The sequence below is a fragment of the Berghia stephanieae genome, chromosome 2, assembly GCF_034508935.2.
Source record: "Berghia stephanieae isolate SIO BIC M18660-M18661 chromosome 2, UCSD_Bste_1.3, whole genome shotgun sequence".
Taxonomy (NCBI): Eukaryota; Metazoa; Mollusca; class Gastropoda; order Nudibranchia; family Aeolidiidae; genus Berghia; species Berghia stephanieae.
Genome location: NC_088361.1, coordinates 69,994,778 through 70,019,234, shown reverse-complemented (window position 1 = coordinate 70,019,234; position 24,457 = coordinate 69,994,778). Strand labels below are relative to the sequence as shown.

Here is a 24,457-nt window from a genome sequence, read left to right as displayed (position 1 = left end):
ACTACTTCTACTACTAGTGCGGCTATGTGGTCTTGTGGTATGACACTCGCTTTCGGATCGGAAGGTCCTGGGTTCGAGCCTCGCTCGGCGCATAGTTGAGTCCTTGGAGAAGGCTCTTTACTCACATTCTCTACTACTACTACTACTACTACTACTACTACTACTACTACTACTACTACTACTACTACTATTCAAACAGGAGGGGAACTAATTGAAGAGCCCTGTAAAAGTCTCCCAGGTCTACAGGATCAACTAAGAAACTAATGGGTAGCTGCAAATAGACTACGGTCAAAACATTCAAGAACAGCTGCCAACATGTGCAAATGGGGGCTCCAAGAATCACCAACATGCCCAAAGTGCAACCAAGCACCACAAGATGCAAACCACCTCGTACTAGATTGCTCAGAGACAAAACTGGAAGGGGGATTTGAAACCATCAACAAATGTGATGATGGCTTCCGAACCTGGATTGATACCTTGAACATAGAAGTGTAGCCGAACGATACTACTACTACTACTACTACTACTACTACTACTACTACTACTACTACTACTACTACTACTACTACTACTACTGCTACTACCACTATTACTATTACTACTACTACTACTACTACTACTACTACTACTACTACTACTACTACTACTACTACTACTACTACTACAACTACTACTATTTTCTCTACCCAGGCTATTTTTAGTGCACCGGCCTGATCTGGAGGGAAACCTATCAACGAGTCCTCACTCTCTACTATTTTTCTAGCCCTACTCTATCTTTTCCTTATGTTGATGTTTTCGGCTATATATTTGCTCTACCACTTTCTGGGTATAAGGCCAAACGTCACAAGTAAGTAAAGTGTTATGGCCGAAACGTAAGAAGGCTTTCTGTCACTGTACGACAGATTGTAGGCTTTCATGGACTTGTCAAAAATTTGATGTCTAACAGGTCTTGTGCCGTGGAAAATATTCCTTACGTTTATGAACCGTCTATCTATATTCACGATATCATTGAAAGACACCATATCCATCCCACAGAGATTGCCTAAAACATACCAACCAGACAAACATTCTAAAATCTAAAATATTCTCCGTTCATCAAATCAGACCGACCAAATAAAAGGAAAACTTTTGCAATGCTAAGAATTTTTATTTCACTTTTCAATTTCTTTTAAAATTTAGTATTCCCTCGAATCTCGATAATCAAAGCCCAATTGATCAGCTTGTTGGTTATAGTTGCATCTCTTACACGCCTCAGTTCCCATTCATATGCAACAATATTGCAGTTATTGTTTGCCTTTGATCAGGAACTCGAAACAAGTAACCAGTTTCCAAAAGATAACCGATTTCCGAAAAGTGATTTTAGAAGAATACCAAATGACATTTAAAAACGAAACGTTTAATCACAATCACAGGACGAGGTGGCCATCTGGGTAGTCTAACACAGGTCCGACAGGACGTTACCATTAAGATAAATATGCATTGTTGATCTGACTTTTGCCTCCACTAAGCATTTTGGCACCGTTTTGAAAAACAGCTGTGGAGAAAACATAAAAAATAGGTAACCATCAGCGTCTTAGAAGCTCTATGACTTACAGATTTAGAGAATGGATAACAATTGTATCTCGAAGAAAAAGAGTAAAATGACAATGATTACCCTGAAAATGATGAGAATGAAAATGGAAGGATAAAGTAGTAGTCGTGGTAGTAGTAGTAGTAGTAGTAGTAGTAGTAGTAGTAGTAGTAGTAGTAGTAGTAGTAGTAGTAGTAGTAGTAGTAGTTGTTGTTGTTGTTGTCCTAGTAGTATTTGTTGTAGTCAACTCCCCCCCCCCTCCCCACATTAAGCAATATCCCCTAAACGTGTTCAAAGTGCTTTACAAAGGGTCCCTGAACAACAGTAACACGTAACATATAGAACGACACATGCCGCCTGTTAGGTGATATTGCAATTTGTTTCGGACAGAGACAGCGCTGTTAAGGGCCAGGTACTTATTTTACACCTGAATACGGTGAGATAATATGGGTGAAGAGCTTTTTCCAAGTACTCATATATTATGCGCCCAGCGAGGCAACAACCCATGATCTTCCGATCCGAAAGCGAGTGTCATACTAAAAGACCACATAGCCGCACTGTAGTACTACTAGTAGTAATAGTAGTAGTAGTAGTAGTAGTAGTAGTAGTAGTAGTAGTAGTAGTAGGAGAAGTAGTAGTAGTAGTAGAAGTAGTAGTAGTAGTAGTAGTAGTAGTAGTAGTAGTAGTAGTAGTAGTAGTAGTAGTAGTAGTAGTAGTAGTAGTAGTAGTAGTAGTAGTAGTAGTAGTAGTAGTAGTAGTAGTAAAAACTTGAGCATTTATATAGAGCAATATCCACTAAAAGTCCACAAAGCGCTTTACAACGGGTCTCTTTCCAACAGCAACAATTAACACATAGTACGCGACATGACGCCCGTTAGGCGATATTACAATTTATTCCGACGGAGAGACGCTATTTACGGGAAGGTAATCATTTTATACCTGAGTGCGGTGAGAGAATGTGGCTAAAGAGCCTTTTCATTGGACTCAATGCGCCACACAGAGCGGGCTTTAAACCTTGGACCTTCCGATCCGAGGGCGAATGTCACACCGCAAGACAGCATACCAGCACAGTACATAGTAGTAGGAGTAGTAGTAGTTGTTGTTTTAAAGTTAAACATAATATCGTCGACTCTGTTACGATGAAATGCAATGTTATTTTTCTTACCCGCAACGCTAAAGTTGGGGGATGCTCAAAACGTGTTGTCTTCAGGTCAGCAGCGGTCGACCAGCCAAATCCTGTCAGTTTCCCACGGTTGTACATGAGGAACACGGGGAAGAAATTATCACAGTCCATGTCTCTGCTGGTGTCATACCAGTAATGGACACCTGTAATAGCAATATTACAAATTTAGATGCCCTTCATTAATGCAACGAAGTAATTCTTATTCTTTAAAACGTATAATTTATTGGCCACTGATCTAGTCAAAAATGTCTACTATTTAATCCATTAAAATTGTAGTTTACCTTGGTCTCATAGAAACCCCAAGTCAAACTATCTATCTGGACACGCAATGTGATTACAAAGTGAAGGGATTTGACTATATTAATATTCGCGGAGTTCCCAGTTGGGGCGGCAATTCGCAAACGGGTACTGGCAAGAATCAAATTTAAATGTCAGAATCGAATATGTATCGACTAAGTCAAATACACTTTAGCTAATTCTAGTACACGTTAGTTTTGATACCGAATATGATATGTGTTGATTGGAGTTTAGCACTTTTATCACGTGAACAGTTATTGGTCAAATTGCACTGCTCATGATATTATAAATACAGTGCTCATCTTTATAGAAGGAACGAAATTTACGCCACTAAGAGCTTTGTACTATTTTTAGCCAACCATTTTTATAAAGTACGTATTTCTTACTCAATTGTGTCAATCAGACTATTAAAAACGTGCAAGGTTGCACATAGCTTTGTGTCTTGGTACGTGATATCCCTCTGGTGAGTATCTTATTTAGACGAAAGCATCAATATACCAAATGTAAAATTATCTGTTATCCCTTTGTTTAAAGAACCAGTTTATACCATGGTCAAAACTTAATCCATATGTTTATATACTCAACATCTCCGACAACTGCTTTTTAAAACCAAATATATTTTTTTAAATTAGGCCCACAAACTAAAGAGGATAAACGTTTGAAGAAAACAAAAATAATCTGAATTCAACCATGTACGTGGTGATCCAAAAAGTGGACACTCAAAGAAGAGTTAATAGCTGAAAAATGTTGGCTAATATCAGGAAAAATATAAAACATGTAATATAATTATGAGTAGTTTTGCTAAAAAGCATCAATTTGGATATATAATGTGAAACTTCCATGAACGTATGGCAATAACTGTAAATTTTAAAGCACATGACTTAGATGATTCCCTTTTCTCTCAATGCACGTTGTTTATCACATTCCATTTGATTTCTCTCGAGTTGCTTTAAAATCCCCTTCTTAACTGTGATGTATAGGTAAATGTTCATACAACATGAAATCTTGTAAGAATCCCCACAAGAAGGAATCATATGGGTAAGATCTGGGCTATGACTTTCCCATTCATGTCGTGTTCGTCGACTAATTATTCGTGTCCCGAAATGCTCATCATTCATTGCATGCTAACATTGGCGGTATGAGGTCTTGTTGTATTCAATGAATCCTTCGACAGTTAGGTTCCACACGATGCTGAAAGACTGCAAAATCAGTTCAATATGTCTTCGTATCACTCAGCGCTCAGATTAACCGTCATCTTGTTTTCATTCATAATAAAGAAAAGCTCAATAATCATTGAAAACGTAATGAGCACGTTAGATTTTTGTCATGCGACCCCTTTGCATCAGTTCATACTGTTTTTGAGAGCGCCAATAAAAATAGATATTACATCGGTTGTTGTTTATATAGCAATTTACGTTTTTTTAAAGGGCAACAGCTGAAAACTAAATGTTCATTGAAAACGTTTTGTCTCTTTCAATTTTCTCAAGCATCCGATGACACATCACAATTATCTCTTCTGCCTGGGTTACTGTAAGGATCTGATGCACTTGAAATACATCAGGGATCGGCTTATGTCCATCCCTCATTATTCTTATCACTAACTAACTGTTAAGCTAAAGAACATTTGTCAAATTGATTTCTTTTTTTATATGCTTCGTTCTTCAAGTTCAAGATCAACGTCTTTATCTGCAAAGGCGAATTACCATCACTACAGATTTTCTACAATTATGTGGTAACTTTCTCCATTATTGTGTTATTGAGTTGAAAGATAAATCTTTAATAGTTGATCAAATTTGTTGTTGTTAATATCTAGGATTTCTGGTGGGAGAGTGTTCCATTCCTTGATGGTTCTTGGGAAGGAACTGATTTTATATGTGTTGGTTCTGTGTGTTGGAATTGTGAACTTACTGCTGTGATAATTTCTTTTGAATGCATGGTGTTATTTTGTGAAATATTGTGGTAGATTCACTGCTTTTTGTTGGAATGTACTGTTCTGTGGAGAAGTTGGAGGCGTTTTTCTCTCCGCCTAGTCTTCAGTGTTTTCCACTGCAACAATCTCAAGGCCGCAATAACGCATCTGGTTGGCTCAACTAATAGGCTTCAACAGTCGTGACACCACTTCCCTCGTAATGACGCATAGTAACTTTGTAAATGGTTCTAAACTATCGGAAACTATCGGACAATGGCGGACGCTCTAATGAAATACTTCTCCGACGAGCATAAAAGTGTATCCAGAGGAGGAAAAACAGTATAAATATGATCATGTTTGGACTTCTATATATTCTGATAACATGACATGTGAAAAAGTTCTAGCCAGCATGAAGAATAAAAAGTGCCTATTTACTTTGTTTAAAACCAAGATGCTCGTTGCTGGGCTGACATGACATCAGACTATTAAACCCTATTTTTGGTGACAAACCTCGAAGCTGCCCTTTGAACTCGTTCGATTTTCTTGATGTGCCCTTGCTGATAAGGATCCCACACTGTGCACGCATATTCCAATACGGGTCTGACTAAAGCATTGTAGGCCTGTTCTTTCACCTCTAGGGGCACTGGAACAGAAGGTACGGTTTGATTTTGCCACAATATTATCAGTATGTTGGTTCCATTTCAGTGATTTGTTTATTTGGATTCCCAAGTTGGGTATTGTGTCCACGTGTTTTAATAACTAACCCCTTATTTGGTAGTCATATTTAATTTGCTGTTTTTTTTTGTTTGTTCTTGACATTACAAAACATTTATCGGAGTAGAATTTCATCTGCCAGGTTTGTGCCCATGACAGAAGTGAGTCACCATCATTCTGTAATATTTCTGCGTCATTCTGGGTTTTAATGACTCGAAACAAGAGACTGTCATCGACGAACAGTTTGAGCTTGGTAAGAGTTGATATGCTTTTTCCTAAGCCGTTAATGAATGTTAGAAAGCAGAGCTGTCCAAGGACAGTTCCTTGAGATACCCCCAATAAAACGTTGCATTTCTCACTTCTATGTCCATCCAGAACTACTTCCTGAGCTCTATCGCAGAGGCAGTCTTCTTTGATTGATTAAACATCTCAATATGTTGAGGAGGTTGTTTGAATCTTTTAACGACCATTGCAGTGTACTTTGAAGGGAGACTTATTATTCCTATTTTGCGCCGATCCGTGTTTAAAACTTACATGTTCATTTTCAAATGGTTGGATTTGTTGGAATAGCATCCTTATTACGTGAATCCAGGTTAAAGTGTTTAGATTGAGCTTATTAAAACTTGTTTCGTTTCAAGATATTACTTCCTGGGTTATTGCTACATTTTTCTGAAGGGATTTATTAAAAGTGGCGCCCTGCTCTTTAAATGCATGGCAGATGGAGCTCTATCTTGCCTCGCAGATTACTTACAAGTCCATTACAATTAACCAGTAGTTTTTTGACCAATCAAAACATGGGATTTGTGACACACCTTCAAACGTTCTCGGACAAGCATGGTTGGTTGTTCATAAACAATAACGTGAATGATATCGACCTCTAGTGTGACTAGTTATCACATGATTTTCACGATCATGTTATAAGCATTTAAGTTTACACAGTTTTCTGTGTTGTTTCTATTGATCAAGCAGTAGATTAGTGGGTTTTTTACCTAGACACATACCGTCGATAGTAAACTATGTGCAATTTTCTACTTTAACCAATCACTGCCATTGTTTACATATGACACTGTGGGTCTATTACAACACACTAGCAAGACTCCTCCGGTCAAGGCTGGGCAGCACACAACTTCAAACTAACAACAGGATTTAGACTAAAGTATTAAGGCGAGAGATCCTTTCAAAGATTTGTCCCATAATATGGAATGCTATCCCCAATAACAACTAGGGAAGCAAAAAATGTACAAACTTTTAAAGGGCATCCGAAGAGATTTTTGATCGATAGGTCATTTTTATTATATATTTCTAAATAAATATTGTTTGAGGTTGTGGGAAATTGTAAATGGTGTGTGAGATATAATTTAAAATTGCTGATACAATGTAACAAAGTGCACATCGAGTATGGCCAAATCGTGATCCTGCACAATATAAATGCTGCTCGTTCCTATCAATTATTATATGTTTTAGCCAAAACGCGTTGTTGTGTAACAAATTATCGATTTTGTCTATTCATCTTTGCATTCAACATTAAAAATCTGATTGTTCACATTTCAATAATCCGGTTGCATCAGTTAACCTCCGTCCAAATTTGGTGCATATTGGTAGACAAACATCAGGATTTTTCAGCTGATCTTCGGGTTTCCATTTATAGAGACATGAGGTACGATTTGCCACATTTCCCATTTTAATATCCATTGCCAACATTTAAAACTTATTGAGAAATAACCAATATAACAGCTTCAAAAATATTTAACATCGAACATTTCCTTTATAAATTCAACAAACGTCAGAAACGATATTGCTCAACGTAGAATCCAGAAAAGCGGCAGAAGAGATCTAAACACCCTGTAATAAACAGGTGCAAAAACACACTACACAATATTATTCATCATTTATATTGAATGTATCATAATACACTGACAAAAAACCTTTTTCAATTTGGTCACACAATTTTACTTCAACGATTGATGAATTAAGATGACACACAACTTGTCACATAATATTAATTACATTTGTGTAAATTCTAAGATTTAAGTTTTTATGACAGGTTAAGGGTCCTCTAAATTCATTAATATTTAAGGTAAAAATTTATGACCAACCTGTTTAAAAATGTACGTCCGAAGAAGCCAAAAGTTCTCTCTTTAATAAAAAGAAATATAAATTCTATATGAAAAGAAAAAAAACACGACAACATAAATTTAATACAAAATTTCCAACTAACCCATTGTGGGGAAACATTTCCCAAGAGTCCATTTAGTTCCCTTCATTCCCTTTTGTTCATATGGGATAAGAATGCTGTCGCTTTCAGGGGAAGTTCCATTTTGAATGTATAAGTTTGTGCCTGTTCCCTGGGTTTCAAAATCACTTGCCTTTCGTCCAGTTGTGCAGATGATGGCTGGCAAGAAAATATTTCGTGAATATACATAAAGTCATTTTTGGTTGTGAGAAAACATCGATTTGATCAATATACTCGTATAATTTTAATCAAAATTGTTTTGTAAATAAAAGGACGTTAAAGAAATATTCATATCTACACACATCCAACTTTACAAAATGATTTTGAAGCCTAATGATATTTTGATAATATCCAATCTTCAATTGCTGAGATTTTTAATCTAGACCTCGCAAAAAGTCTCTTTACTAACTCAATCACATCACTCAGTTGCTAAATGAGACTTGGCAGATTTCAGCATTGTCTCTGTCGAAAAAAAATGTAATAGCGTCTCAGATGCGCATGTCTTGTCCTACATTTTGAGTCGTGCTGTCTAGTTGGGACACAGTGGTTAGTGTGCTATATTAAAGCTGTTTTTTTAGGCAAATAAAATTCAGGCGGCCTTAAATACAAACACAGCCAATTAATTAGAACCAAAAAAATGGGTAAATGTTTTTGAAGAGATCTAAGGTTCACAAACTCTTGGGTTCGACATGTTAAACTTGTCTCGAAGGTAGTGCCGAGGTTTGGAACTCATTAGTAATTCAAAACCCAAGAGTTAAAGTGTCCTTTCTAATAATGCCTTTTTGTAAATATTTTTATCATGGGTTATCAGATCCATTCATCATGATATATTTTCAACCATGCATGCTTTAAAAAAAAACTGTCTTTCCATCTTTAGCTTCATAGTTTAATATTGAAGAAAAGAACTATACAATGATAAGATGCGATTTGTTGGGGACAATGTGAATTTTAAAAAAATGAAAAAAAGGAGACCAAAGAGGAAAACTGAAGAAAAGGCTAAGGATGATGAGGAGGACGCTCAGTAGTAGTAGTAGTAGTAGTAGTAGTAGTAGTAGTAGTAGTAGTAGTAGTAGTAGTTAAAAACAACTTGAGCTTTTATATAGCGCAATATCCACTGAACGTGCTCAAAGCGCTTTACAAGGGGTCCCTGGCCAACAACAACACATAACATGTAGGACGAGACATGACGCCTGTCAGGCGATATTACAAATTTTTGAGAAAGAGACAACACTGTTAACGGCCAGGTCCTCATTTTACACCTGAGTCCGGTGAGAGAATGTGAGTAAAGAGCCTTCTCCAAGGACTCAACTATGCGCCGAGCGAGGCTCGAACCCAGGACCTTCCGATCCGAAAGCGAGTGTCATACCACAAGACCACATAGCCGCACTAGTAGTAGTAGTAAAAGTAGTAGTAGTAGTAGTAGTAGTAGTAGTAGTAGTAGTAGTGGTAGTAAAAGTAGTAGTTGTAGTAGTAGTAGTAGTAGTAGTAGTAGTAGTAGTAGTAGTAGTAGTAGTAGTAGTAGTATTAGTAGTAGTAGTAGTAGTAGTGGTAGTAGAGTCATAGTAGTTGTTATTGTTGATGTTGTTGTTGTTGTAGCAGTAGCAGTAGTAGTAGTAGTAGTAGTAGTAGTAGTAGTAGTAGTAGTAGTAGTAGTAGTAGTCGTCGTCGTCGTCGTAGTAGTAGTAGTAGTAGTAGTAGTAGTAGTAGTAGTAGTAGTAGTAGTAGTAGTAGTAGTAGTAATTAAAGATTATTTTATTTATTTCATTCAATTAAAATCAATTATGAACGTTTAGGGCGTTATTCTATAAAAATAAATGAAATGCTATTTTTGCCTGTTACATACATGGATCCACAAAATAAGCGGTGAGCAGGTAGTTATCTCCATCTTTGATGTATGGAGGTTGAAGTGAGGCTGGTGGGTATCCATTGGGTTGGTTTGTAGGAATCTTTAATAGAATTCGAATTTATTTGTGATTTGTCAACGAAAAGTGCATATTATTTTGCGATGAAATTAATTAGGGGTGTTATGACAGGTTGCTATAATTGAAATTCTCAGCTACCCTAAGCAATAGTCACAGTGATCTGAATCTTATTTGTACGCCCACATAAAAATGCTCTTCATAAGAGTTGATACTCTGAGGGAGGCAATAAAAATCCAAACTGCGTTCCACATTTTTTTTCTTTTAGAAACAAAACGATCACTGGGTGACCAATCATATTTGTTAAATTCTAAGTACTGTGACCAGTCTTAGATAATCTCACTACCAAAAATGGCTTGATTATGTTAAAAAAAACGTCATTAAAAATAGAATATCGCAAATGTTATGAAAATTCTGACAATTTAACTTCCCTTTATGTATTCCCCCCTCCCCCCCCCCCACATATAGAATGTTTGATTTTTAGTCCCAAACAAAAAGTTATGGTCATGTGTGTAGTAATAGAAATAAACCCTACGAACAACATAGAATATCACTTATTTTAACTTTAAGTAATTTCTTAATTTTCGTTAAATCATTTAATGTGCAATGGATAACACCAAGATTCTCGAAAATGTTTAATGATTCTCACAGCGACCGCATCTTTTCTTCCAGTAGGTCGTTTTCGATTATATACATCGCCATTTCAATCGACTAACACATTCACAATTTTCAATGTCTTATTTCAGCTCAACACCACCGATCTTGAAAACGATTTCTGTCATGTTTCACTACAACAACCTCTTCGTCCTATAAACCAACTGAACAGCATTATTGTGAGCAGTTTCATTTACTTTTTGCCTTTCCCAATAGCATGTCTGGTACTGCGTTGAACTCTTCTAGAAAGATATCAAATTGCCACAGATCGTAGTCATCACTTCTTGCGAACACGAGTAATCGTTTTGCCGCGTTTATAAATAAATTGGACGGAGTCCAGTTTCTCAGCCACTACTTGCTTACTCAACCCAAAGATCCATAATAAAACACTAATAGTTTGACTTGAATTTGAATGAAAATGAATGACCAATCCTCAATGGACGTTCTTCTAACTTGGATTACCGGTTTCCTCTCATCTAACTACATGGATACAAATGCGGTTATATGATCACCCTCCCCTTTTGAAGCTTAGTTTGAAATCCATGGTAGCATTAGGTGATCACTCTTTTTTTTTCAAAACGCATATCGTGGAACAAACCACTCCCCAACTCCCACCCCAAAATTATATTTTGAATCCATTTTGTCTGCTTAGGGAAAACATTCATGATCTAAAAGTGAATTGAGCGTACAACTGAGCGTTTAAAAATGTAGGCATTTACTAATCATTCTTTATCTATAATACAAGGACTCACCATTAATTGGATGCCAGCAATATAGCCGTTGACGTCATACAACAACACGAGGACATTGTCATGATGTAACACATACCGCGTACCTCTGAAACTTGCTTCCGCTGGAAATAGAAATCATAAGATTAAAATAGTTGGAAGGTTTAAGAGAGACAAAAAATTTTACAAAGTGTGGTCGAAGTTACTTGCTTGTTCACACGCGAATACACTCCCTAAAACACTCACACACAACACCACACACAAACACGCCCGCCCACACACACACACACACAGCACACACACACATAATAATACACACAAACAAACGCTGTCAATTTTTAAACGATAGAGAGAAGGAGAGGGAGATAGATTGATAGAGAGTGAGAGAGAGAGAGAGAGAGAAAGAGGGAGAGAGAGAGAGAGAAAGAGAGAGAGAGAGAGAGAGATAAATAAAGAAGAAAGCAAGAGAGAAAGAGAAAGAGAGAGAGAGAGAGAGAGAGAGAGAGAGAGAGAGAAAGAGAAAGAGAGGGAGAGAGAGAAAGAGAGAGAGAGAGAGAGAGAGAGAGAGAGAGAGAGAGAGAGAAATGGTTAAAACAACAATAGAAAGCAATTATTGAATCTAAGAATACCAAAAGGAAATTGTTAATAAAAAACATGAATGGTGTTTTTCGTGAATAGAAAAATTAAGCCTTACAAGTTAAAGGAGAGCAAGTAAAGAGAGAAAAATGTTATATAAACATCTTAGATTATCCACTTGCCTGTGATAGATTTAAGTAAATATTAAAAGCAAACTTAATGATTTCATTATGGAAAAAATAACGGTTTTTTTTAAAACACCACACTTCCTTTTATAGACCAGATTATCAAATTTAAATACTGAGAAAAGAAAATTCTTTTGAAATGTAATTCAGAACTACAGGATTGCTTAAATCTGTGAGTGTCCCTTTGAATGCCTCTGCACGCGTGTTTGTATGTGTATGCATGTTTGCGTTTGTAACGATGTTGATGATGATGACGATGATGATGATGATGATGATGATGATGATGATGATGATGATGATGATGATGATGATGATGATGATGATGCTAATGATGGCAAATTGCTGCGAAATATTTACCGTCACAATCGCTTATCTTCTGGAAACCCGCTTTCTCGGCGTCCTTTGTAGTCCTTGGCATCTTATCAAAGTAGTTGCTGTTAAAGGGATTTGCTCCCCACGTCACTGTTAAATGAAAAATAAGCCATTAATTTATTACTGAAGTTCATCATTTTTGTCTTATAAAGTTCTTCAACTCCAGAAAACCGATTTTCAAATGACCCACATTTTTTCAGCCGCTAATTCCGTACTCAATTATCGTTCCCCATTACTATTAATAGATTATGGGAATCTGCAATGGGTCGCCATCCTCCAGCAACACACTTTCTCAGCGACATTTGAAGTCCTTTGAAATAGTTTTTTTTATAGGGTTATGTCTGAATGTTACTGGTAAATAAAAAATAACCATTTATTAGATATTACAATAATTTAACAAGTTTTTCTTTAATAGGCCGCCTTTAACCTCAGAAAACAAACTTCAAATGAACTACATTTATACAACCGCAAGACCATCCAAGATGTCGGGCCTATAGCGGGGGCCTTGAACGGCCCTCCATGATATGTGACTAATGGACATCCAATTCGGAATGTGGACACCGCTCTCAAGCGCATAATGGACGGTGACCTCGTTTCGAACCGAAATACGTCCCAGCAACACTTGTACGTAGCTTCCTGACTTGGGACAGAGCTGCATATACGAGATGGAGGACAGTTTGGACGAATTCAATCCCTTGAGGGGGCGGGGACATCGACTCCTTTCAAACTCTGGGAGATGTTGCCAGGCTTTTTTCCACCAGCAAGAGGAGACATTGGGTGGCCGCCAATCAGTTGCGGTAGAGAACCTGCTTAACAGCACGCTCACTGCATCAGTGGGGACTTGTCACCTGTCCAACATGTACCGTTGTGGTAACGAGCCTGAATCCGGAGAGCATCTGGTTGAACGGTGCGTTGTGGCGAAGCTTCCGGGCGTGTTAGCGATGGTGCACAAATGCGGTACGGCATCTTGGGTCGATCGTCATATCATAATGGTGTGAGCACCATTAGAAGTTGCTGTCATCTGTCATTTTCTAGAAACCCACTGTCTCGGCGTCCGTTGAAGTCCCTAGCAGCTTATCAAAGTAGTTTTTGTTCAAGAGGTTTGGCCGTAGCCTTCGTTAACTAAAGGTCTGATGCAAACAAACAAAATTCGTCATAAAAGAAGGTGAAGATCACGGGGGAAAGTTAATTACTCAACCAATAGAATCAACTGTTTCCTTGAGCATTTATAACAAGTCACTATTTACTTTCGTTTGGTGATCATCGTCTTCTTTTGTGACGTAAATTTTTTGGTCAGTATCAGGCCTTTAGTCTACGGGTTGGAAAATTAGAAAAATAAGACAATAATTGATTAATGAAATTTAACAATTTGGTCTTATACAGTTCTTTAAACGAAGAAAACCGAATTTCGAATGACCGACTATTTTCATTCGCTAGTTTTATACTCAATTTCCGCTCAGCACGGTTGCTTTTGTAAAAGAAAATAGGAATCTGCAATCGGTCGTTCTCTAGAAACACACGTTCTCAGCGACCTTTAAAGTACTTGGCATCGAATCAAAGTAGTTTTTGTTTATGGGGTCAGGTCCCCACATTACTGGTAAATAAAAAAATAAACATTGATTGATTATTTCATTAATTTAATGATTCGATCGGTCTTAAAAAGGCCTGGAAACGAACTTCAAATGACCTACATTTTTAAAACTGTGAGTTTTGTAGTCAATTTCCGTTCACAAGCGTATGTTACTATCAAAGGGAATGAGAATATGCACGTCGTCTCTTGACAACAATCGGAAATTAGTTGATTTATGACTCGTTTATGCCTTTCGTGAATTCTTTTTTTTTAAACTGGAAAATGTACTCGGTCGTACATCTATCTACATATTTACAGGTCTAATAATATAGAACAATATAGGCAGCTTTTAACATGCTTGTAATGTACAATATTATGGTTCATTGGTTTGAGAGTATTTCCACTACAGCATGAGTCCAAAACTTACGTAGGTTATCAGGTTTGCAAATTACATGACGGACAAAGACCGTGATTTATAATATATCTATTTAAAACTTAAGCTTTAAAAAAAAGTCATATTATACGAGTACAACATAATAAATCATGGAATGGATTGCTTAGATCAAAAGGCGTTTGAATAACCTGAAAAAAAAGAAGAAAGGTTCAAGTGGAGCGATCGTTAATAAAATCGTAACTATGCTCATAATTTACCTATTATGACAGACAAACATTTTCCATCTTTCTCGATCCCGAGCTAATGTTTTAAAAATAAAACATTAAAATCTTATTTACCAAATACATATTTTAAGTTTAGGGATTCCTGTCAATGGCATTTTTGAAGTGATTTATACCGGTTGGAGTCTTTTTATTTAAAATTGTGAGTGGTGTTGAGGATTATGAGGGGCAGATGTAAGAGGCTATGGGCCGTCTGTTCACGGTTATCGGCCTATAGAAGGAACGGAAATGACGTCACAACGCTCTTTGTTATTTCTTTTTAGACAGCCATTTTTATGATAAGCTCTGAATATATTATATCAGTCAGACTATAAACGTTTAATGGTGTGACGAACGATTTTCTTTCACTGCGTGTTTCTTTATCATTCGTCAGCGTCTCTTTCAAAACCACTTCAAACCTAGTGGACGAGACATATATATATTTGATTAACACCTCCAGCTAGGATACTCAGAACATGGACAGCCTTTCTCTAATAAAGCTCTAAATCTTGCTAACGGAAAAATTGACAATAGGTGGGGAACATTTCCATTGTATAACGGAACACTCACTTTCAGCTTAAGGCTTATTTACCTGTTCAAATTGTCTGCCAATTGTATCCATACCTCCTGCTAATTACCTTTTCCAAACAAGACTCCAACGTGCATATGCCCTGAGGTCTTGTCTCGTTCAAGAGTAGCTAAAATTGCAATTACTGTCCTAGTCTCTCCGCTAATTCTCTGTTATTCTTTCTTACCAAAGCATCTGGATATCATTGGCTATCTAAAACAGGAACATTCTTCTGATTGGCTATTCCCATAATTCAGACGCGCTCTTTCATTTCACAAAATCAAATTTATCTCTGAATTTAATCACACACACGCTAAGAATCCCAAGAAAGAAGAGCTATCTCTCCAATCTCAAACTTGTAAAAGTTTGTCATCCCTCGGCTGGAGGTAAAATGAATTATTGGTTAACATTCAAAGTGGAACGAGATATTACTGTGAATTCAATTTAATCTATTATTAATATTATAGTTTGTGTATATATTTTAATTGTGCTATTCCATGGATGTTCGTAAGTTGGAATACTTGTACAAAACTATATCTATATGTATCTTATACTATAGTTAACATTTGTTTATGATCTATGCTATTATTTCATTTATATTCAATATGTATATTGCTTGAATGTGTGTACCCCACCGCCAATCGCCGGCCACACATCATTACCTCAATTATAATTAATAAAAATAAATAAAGAAGTACCAGGGACACAACCCTGTTAAATTCTCATCATGTAAGATAGCTCGACTGTCAGTTGATGTTTAAAACATATACTAACTACCATTATCATGGAGTTACTGCTTCTCCTTGCCTTTGTCGGCAAATAAAGGCTATTATGATGTGTCGCTCAAGGACGATTCGGTGGCGAAAGACAAACTCGATTGGCTCTAAGACCTTGTTGTTTTAACTCTTAATTGAAGGTCCTTTTCCGTGTCCTTGGAGCACCCAGTCGTGCCGAATCCCTGCATCACAGTCCGTGAATAGGGGTAAACCCCTGATGTCAGTCGCTACCTACAACACACTGTTGTGAAGTCCAGAAAACTCTGCAAGCAGGCGCCAACCCTGAAACTAGCTGATACATTTTCCTCAGTCAAGCAAGCCGGCGGGATAAAGATAAGCCAAACGGGCTTATACCATTTTCAAATGTATTTTCCACTGACACAAATGATTAGAAACTAACTTAATCAATCAATCATAAATGAATCGATTAATAAAACAATAAATAAATAAATAATAAATTAGATCCACTCAATTAGAGCTATTCTTCCTGATATTAAATAAATACTTATTCTTTCTATCTTTTCCTGTAACAATCTAATTAAACTTTATGTATAGAATTGTTATTATTGCATTGGGCGTTACTATTGTCTTGACTCACTTGTTATTAATACAATTCAGTTATAAGGGGCCCTAAGGCAATTCTTGATCTCCCCTAGATTAAACCTGAGCCGTTTGTGGTATAGGTTGAGTGGCGCAGCTGGTAACGAGAGCCTTAGCGCGCACACTAGTTCGAATCCAGACCATTGAGCTATCGGTTGGACTCGATCCCACAAAAGTAACACACAACCCGCCACAAATGGCCCATTTAGATGTACAGACTTTTCGTCCGTGGATTCCACAAATTGTGGATAATGGATCAAAACTCATGAAAACTGAACGTGTAAACAAACGAGGAATTTCAACATCGTCCGACGAATGTCCGCCCAAGCAATTGATATCAGGAGCCGCCTGATATTTTCCTGTCTTCGATCATTCTGGGTGATTAGTTTTCACTGAAGTCCTTCTTACTTCAAATTACAGAAGGGGTTCTCTCACTATTGAGTGAGTGAAGTTCACTCAATTATTTGTGCCCACGAATCTGTGTCGTATGTGTGTGGCGGTTGTGTGATGGTGGTGGTGTGTATGTTGGATTCACTAGTCTGATGTCACATCGCCCAGCAACGGCGAGCAGCCTAGTTCTAAACATAGAAAATGGGTACTGTTTATTTTTCATGCTGGCTAGAAGTTTTCATATGTCATGTGATCAGAATGTATAAAAGTCAAAACAAGATCATATTTATAATGTTTTTCTCCTCTGAATACACTTTTATGCTCGTCGGAGAAATATTTCATAAGGGCGTCCGCCATTGTTCCGATAGTTTAGAGCCAGTTACTAAGTTACCATGCGTCATTACGAGGGAAGTGACGTCGTGACTGTTGAAGCCTATTAACTGTACGTCCAAATGGATCTTCTCTCGTCGACATATTTATGTCTAGAAGCGGAGGATGTGGATCACCGTGAATAATCTATGGTCGTCGGCACCACGCACGAAAAGTCTGTACGGCTAAATAGGCCATAAGGTTACACAAAGTTGTGTATGTTGGTACGTGATATATTCGGCTGGCGTATTTTTGGAGTATTTTAGCCAAACGCGTAGCATCAATAACGAACACAAAGAATTATTTTAAAAGATATTATGTGACTATCAATCTCAAAACGTTAAAATGCACGGATTAACCTGATACTAAAATGTTGAAATTATGCTTCAGTTACAAAATTAGACCTAAAATGAATATATTGATTAAAAATATAAGTGATATTTTTAAAAGTTGTAATCCAGGGATTTAAATTTCTTTTTTTTTTTAAACATTAAAATCAATTTTCTTTAGCTAGTCCGTCCCAACAAAATACCAAATAGGCGCGCTGGGACACACTTATTGTCTTAAAATTTAGAGTTGAATTGTATTTACCTTTGAGACTGTTCCATTCTGGTTCTGGAATAAAATAAAAGATGAAAGTAACAAAAGAATTAAATATTTGGACAGGAAAAGACAAAAACAATATTTCTCATAGATATTAGATTTTATATTTGGGGGTCCGATAGTTCAGTTGAGTTTGTAGAGCACTTGATTCAGGGTAAAGGGACGTAATCAATCCCGGTGATATAGAGATTTTCCCCTGACTCCCTGCTCATCCAACAGTGATTGGGTAACTTGGTCTATTAGATCTGATGGAAAGTAATATGCGATAGACTAGCATTCTATCTAAAGGGTAGCATACAACTGCTACTACTGTCCGCTAACCACCATAGAAACTGGAGTAAAATAAAGGCCATATGGGCCCGGTGGCTGTCTCTAATATAGACTATGAAACATGAACACCGCTTCTATTCCTTAAATTAGATTTAAGAAGATAAGGCTGCGACTTTAACAAAAATGAAATATCTATTGTTAAATGAAAAAGGAGACAATAAATCAAACATCTGAAATGATACAAATTGAATTCAATTACCATCATGAAACAGGAAAGCAAAGCTACTCCCAAACAGGGCCAGGAATAAAATAGTGGAAAACATCTCTCTGGCTGATCAACGCCGTCAGTTCACAATGCTGTTCAACTATGTTGAAAGTGAATAATGCTCTTATCAGCTCAAACTTATAAACGTTTTCGCTGCCTCTGAAGAATGATAACGAGACAATGAAAATACACGTGGATTAGTAAAAGAATGTGTCCATTATTTTTCTTGTCAGACAATTAATTTAAAAAATACAAAAAAAAAAAACCAACAAAAAAACAAACAAAACAATAAAAACAACAAAACAAAACAGAACAAAAACACGGAAAGCAGATGTGCCTGTTCCTAATAATTTTTGCTTGAGACGAATATTCTTGTCAGACCGCTATATGTAGTCTAAGAGCAGACCTTTTTTTTTAGCAAGTAAACTATTTAGAATATGAGTAAAGCTACTCCATTTGTCATTAACTGATTGACTTGTCGCACTCTGACAAAATCCGATAAAAACACTAGATTTACAATAGTGTTCAAGGTACGACTTTTTGCATGTATGATTAAAAACAAGAACTCTCTTTCTCTCTCTCTCTCTCTCTCTCTCTCTCTCTCTCTCTCTCTCTCTCTCTCTCTCTCTCTCTCGCTCTCTTTCTCTCTCTCTTAATAATAATTATAATAAATGGCATTTATATAGCGCTTTACCCCGTTGTCACAGGCTCTAAGCGCTTTACAGTGATATAAAACAAAACATATTACAGTAAGACAAGTGTGAAGGAAACGTGATACGAATTCAATTTAACAACAACAAAATATGAAAATAATATTGCAACATTATGACGTAAAAAGATAAAACTTTAAGCGAGATTTGAACGTTGTCAACGAATCCGAGCATCTCACGTGTGACGGGAGAGAGTTCCAAAAATGGGGGGCCGAAAATTGAAAAGACTGTTCACCTATCTCTTCTCTCTTTTTATCTATCTATCTATCTATCTATCTATCTATCTATCTATCTATCTATCTATCTATCTATCTATCTATCTATCTATCTATCTATCTATCTATCTATCTATCTATCTATCTATCTATCTATCTATCTATCTATCTATCTATTGATCCATCTATCAATCTATCTATCTATCTATGATTAAAAACAAGTACTCTCTCTCTCTCTCTCTCTCTCTCTCTCTCTCTTTCTATCTCTCTTCTCTCTTTTTATCTAGCTATCTATCTATTGATCTTTCTATCTATCTATCTATCTATCTATCTATCTCTATCCATATACATATATATATATATATATATATATATATATATATATAAATTGTATCTCTCACTTATATGTGGCCAAAACATATGTTTCTGTACATATATATATATATATATATATATATATATATATATATATATATATATATATATATATATATATATATACGTGAGAAGAATGAGACAAGGGACGATAATCCACTGTTAAATTTAGAAATCTAAAAAAAAATTTTTTAATCAATCATTTCCATCATTTGACATCAATTATATTATAACGTGAATCTTCAAGAGCTAAGATATTTAAAACAAACAGTTTGCTCATATAATAAATTTAATCGATTTTGATTTTGAACTTAAAATGGGGAAGGGGGGATGGGTGGAGGGGAGACTTGGAAGATATCGGGGCGATATAGAACAGTCACTTTAAAGTATTAATAATTATAATTTAAAGTATTAAAACGGGCGAGTACCAAGTAAAAAATGCAGTGCTTACTATTTCTCAATGTGGATAGCTTGTATAAGTCGAAGTCATGAGACCGCTGCCCTTATGTTTTATTTCACACCAAGATAAACAAACATTCTGCAACACAAGAGGGGCGGAGTGATCTGGTAACCCACATTTGTTATGGTCTCATTGTTGTGATGGAAAGAAATACTCTGAAACTAACGCGAAAAAAAATTCTTTGGCCTTCTTCAGGTAAGAAAAGGAAATATTATGTTATATTACATTGACATTATAGATGAACCATCATAGGTAAAAATGTGTGTGTATGTATGTGTGTGTGCGCGTGTGTGTGCGTGCAAGGGAAGGAGATAGAGTGTGAGAGAAAGAGAGTGAGAGAGAGAGAGAGAGAGAGAGAGAGAGAGAGAGAGAGAGAGAGAGAGAGAGAGAGAGAGAGAGTTTGCCTTTTTACTACAGAAATAGTCGAAAAGTATAAACGGTGATTCTGTTTTATTTTTTTCTTGGTTAATCACTGTTGTAAGATGTCAAAAAAAAAAAACTTTTGAACTTTGAAAAAATAACTTTTACGGCTTTCTACAAATTAATCAAGATTACCTATAATTTGTAATGTGAAAAAAAGCCTTTAACTTTAGACTTATTCAGCTCTTTGTTGTTGTTTTTAAACAGCCAATTTGATGATTCCTTTTCATATGAATCAGTCTATAAACGTTCAAGGTTACACACCGTTGTGTGTGTTGTTACGCTATCTGATTGGCGGATGTTGTATTTTACCTAAACGCATAGCATCAATAAGATTAACATGAAGGACTTTCTGTCCAAAATGACAAATGAAGGTAGAGCAAAGCAAGGACGTGGCATTATCAGTGGGCGACTCTTCCTTTTTTTTACCGTACTATGTCAAGAAAAAAAACACCTTAAAAATGTTGTCAGAAAACATATCCCAAAGATATGAGATTTACCTGTAGACCAGATACACTTTTCAATAATGCCTTTTTCTCGCCCCCCCCCCCCCCCCCCCCACCTTATTTCATTTTTGTTTTGAGGTAACATTTGATAGAGCTACCATACTTAAACAATTAATTGGTAATACTAACAAAACAAAAGCAGCAATCTTATTCTATGATGTCATAATTTGAAATTAATTCTAACGATAATGATAAAGAAATATCTAGAAGATAGATTTAACGTTTGTGTTAGCAAAGCTTAAAATGCAGATCGATAGAAATAAATAATGAGGGCTAGTTTGGACTTAAATCCTTTTTTCTTCTGAGTTGATATATTAATTTAGGCCGAGTCAAAAAGAGCTTCATTTTTGGTAGCTTGGTGTGTTAGATCCAGCGGAAAAACTTTACGATAGACCAGCTCTTTATCGTAACGAACACAAACAACTGTTCCACCCCTATTCATGCAAAATTCATTGACTTTGATTATCTTCCGGCCAACTAGTCCTCTGACCTCACCAGTCGGCACATGTGTGAATGGGCTACTAGATGTCATTTGAACGTTGACGAATCTCTTAACAAAGCTTCTAACAGTTGATTTTGGTCGAAATAGAACATCATGAATCTCATTGACCGTGATTTCAGCAGTGAACACGAATTATATAAATGAAGTTTTTGCTTTTCTCTATAGTCACTTTGACATTATACAGAAAAAAATTAGTTTATTTTCTGTAACGAAAAGCTTAATAGTGCAAACCTAGATAATTGGGCTAAATAAGACAATTATGTTAAAAACAAGGAAGCATGCATGATAAGAATCTTCAAGAATATATATTATCTCTAAAGATAAAAGACAATAATAACAATTTAGCGATTCGAAGACACATCTACCATTACCTTTAATTTCTTTAAGCAAGACTTTAACTTCACGAAGTCCCAGGTTTGAGAGTTTTTTGCCAAGATGATTTCATTTAAATCGATCGATATTTATAGGACGAGTTTTCTGGCCAAATTCTTTAAAACGTATTTTTCCTGAGTGTGGCAGTTAAATGGTTAATCCAGCAATTTCTAAGCTCTCCTCCTTTGAGTTGTCATTGATCGTTCGATTTTAGAGGCTGCTTGATAATAGTTTGTTGTCAACTTTTTCACGTTGTGACCTCTTGATTTCTACGAAATCTTTGAGAAATGTCGGACAAAAAATTGGCTGTTTAACACACGTGCATGTTTTAAAGCTGTATCTAATCAATCATGTACATTGCACATCAAAACGATCGCTGCTTGAAGTTAAATTTTCATTTCATTCTTTAGGCGCATAACAGTTTAGTATCATTAATAGTCATGTTATTGAATGTATGTTTCAGAATCAGAGTTACAATTTTCAGACAAACCATGAAACTAGACGATGTTTCTGATCACAGGGGTAATACAAATGTTGTGTTTTCAAACAAAACGAGAGTTAACGTTCTATCTAAAAGGCAACAAGCAATTAATATTTTAGTTTGATGTTGCAGAAACAACTGTTTTTCGGCTTATTGGGTCTTATAATAATATGTCTTAAGGTTCACTGTACTCTCCTATTGTATACAAAAAAAAGGAAAAAAAAAAAAAAAAAAAAAAAAAAAAAAAACCCGCTTCGCCTTCCCCCTCCCACCTGCCAAAAAGATATAATAAAACAGAATCAAAAACTTTACATCTATAGGGAAAATGTGAACCATAAATATTTGCCATTCTTATTATCTCATGAGACTGTTCGTGAGATTTCTGATGTAGATCTATGGTCAAGAAGTAAACCCAATAGATGCTACACCACACGTCTTTATAGATGCGCATTTGATTCCTAGATTAAATTCATAACACACGAAAAAGTGGGTACACCGAATACGAATAAGCAATTTACTGTGTTGTCATAAATACAACACCCCATCATCACTCTTCTTCTGACATGAGTACAATCGACGCGTTGAAAAGATTCGTTGAAGTGTTGACAATGGAATCAAAATACCAGGTACTTACATGTATTGAACTTGAAACTTTTCAACAATTGTGGAAGAGCGAACAAAAGACATATGATACAATTTTTATTTGTGGAGAAAATAAACGGGTCGTCTCTTGAAACTTAATCAACTGACCGTAACCAATTGAAATCAAGAGGCTCCATTAACCCGGATGATACTATATAAGACGTCTCAATTTTTTTTAAGGGGGGGGGGGGGGGGGGGGGGGGGGAGGAGCTAGGGATTGTACCCGACTCCATGGGGTTCTGAAACATCAACCAGGCCTTTGTGATCGAGGAGTCAAAACAATCACTGAAACGGTAACCTACGTAGTCAATACAGATATACCCCCCCCCCCCCCCACACACACACATACACGTTTCAGAATCAGCAGCAAACTCACGGAGATGGCATTTGCCTTAGTTCTGGAATGTTAAACCCTATCACATTGATATTGTGTGATAAACCAATTTTACATGATCTTACCATTTGATATGGAGATTTCTGGTGAGACAATTTATGAAGGCCTGGACTTCTGTGTTTTCGTTACTCTCCAAGTCCAGGATCCGTTACACGGCACAGACTTGACATTAGAGTGCAATAAAGTGTTTTTTTTTATCTCCTGATAATGACCCTCACCCTGTCTACTCAGCAGTGATTGGGTAGCTGGGTCTATTAGATCTGTCGGAAAGTACTTTGCGATAGAAACCAGGATAAACTGATGGCTCTGTAGAACTACTACAACAATTTAAAATTGTCCTCGGAGTTTATTTTGAAACATAGCATAAAGCTGCTTGGCTATTTTAAAAAAAATTGCGCTTTTATATAGCGCAATATCCACTAAACGTGCTCAAAGCGCTTTACAGGGGGTCCCTGGCCAACAGCAACACTTTAAAAAAAAAGAGGAAAAAAAATCTCCTGATAATGAAAAAAGTTTACATTTAACATATAAATCAAGGCATGCAGCCTGTTAGGTGGCAATCAATATTCAGACAGACAATACTCCTTTACATTGGGGAACCGCCAACCGCAATAGTCGTCCATTTCCTGTAGGAAGAGAAAAATGTAAGCAAAATGCCTGACCTATGGATCTATTCGGCAGTTTGAAATCTCGGACCTAATGTAGGTTGATTGGGAGTTCAAGACCATACCTGTACACTACCCTGACAATTAGAGAGTTTTAAAAAGTCCCGATTTTTACAGCGATAAACTGACAACATCAAGTGAATATAATGCTAGTTTATTGCAATGTATTTTCGGCCAGATTTAGCAGACTCAGCTACCAATTCACTGTTGTGTAAACATCCCGATCACCTTGCGCTTGAAACTAGTGATCTACCAGCTGAGCTATCAGATTTATCACACAGTACTTTCTGACAAATCTGCTGGGTAAATA

The 24,457-nt window shown here is 36.4% G+C and overlaps 1 protein-coding gene across 1 annotated transcript; it reads right to left on the bottom strand.

Annotated features, from left to right (window-relative positions):
* Positions 1-1,126: 1,126 nt before the first annotated feature.
* LOC144965437 (uncharacterized) lies at positions 1,127-18,561 on the bottom strand. The gene is made up of 8 exons (XM_078900784.1): positions 18,400-18,561; positions 17,859-17,882; positions 12,326-12,430; positions 11,232-11,332; positions 9,750-9,852; positions 7,892-8,065; positions 2,736-2,896; positions 1,127-1,534 (listed from the first exon to the last, which is right to left on the bottom strand). The coding sequence occupies exons 1-8, from the start codon at positions 18,461-18,463 to the stop codon at positions 1,436-1,438; spliced, it is 831 nt and encodes a 276-aa protein (XP_078756910.1). The 5' UTR covers positions 18,464-18,561; the 3' UTR covers positions 1,127-1,435.
* Positions 18,562-24,457: the final 5,896 nt, after the last annotated feature.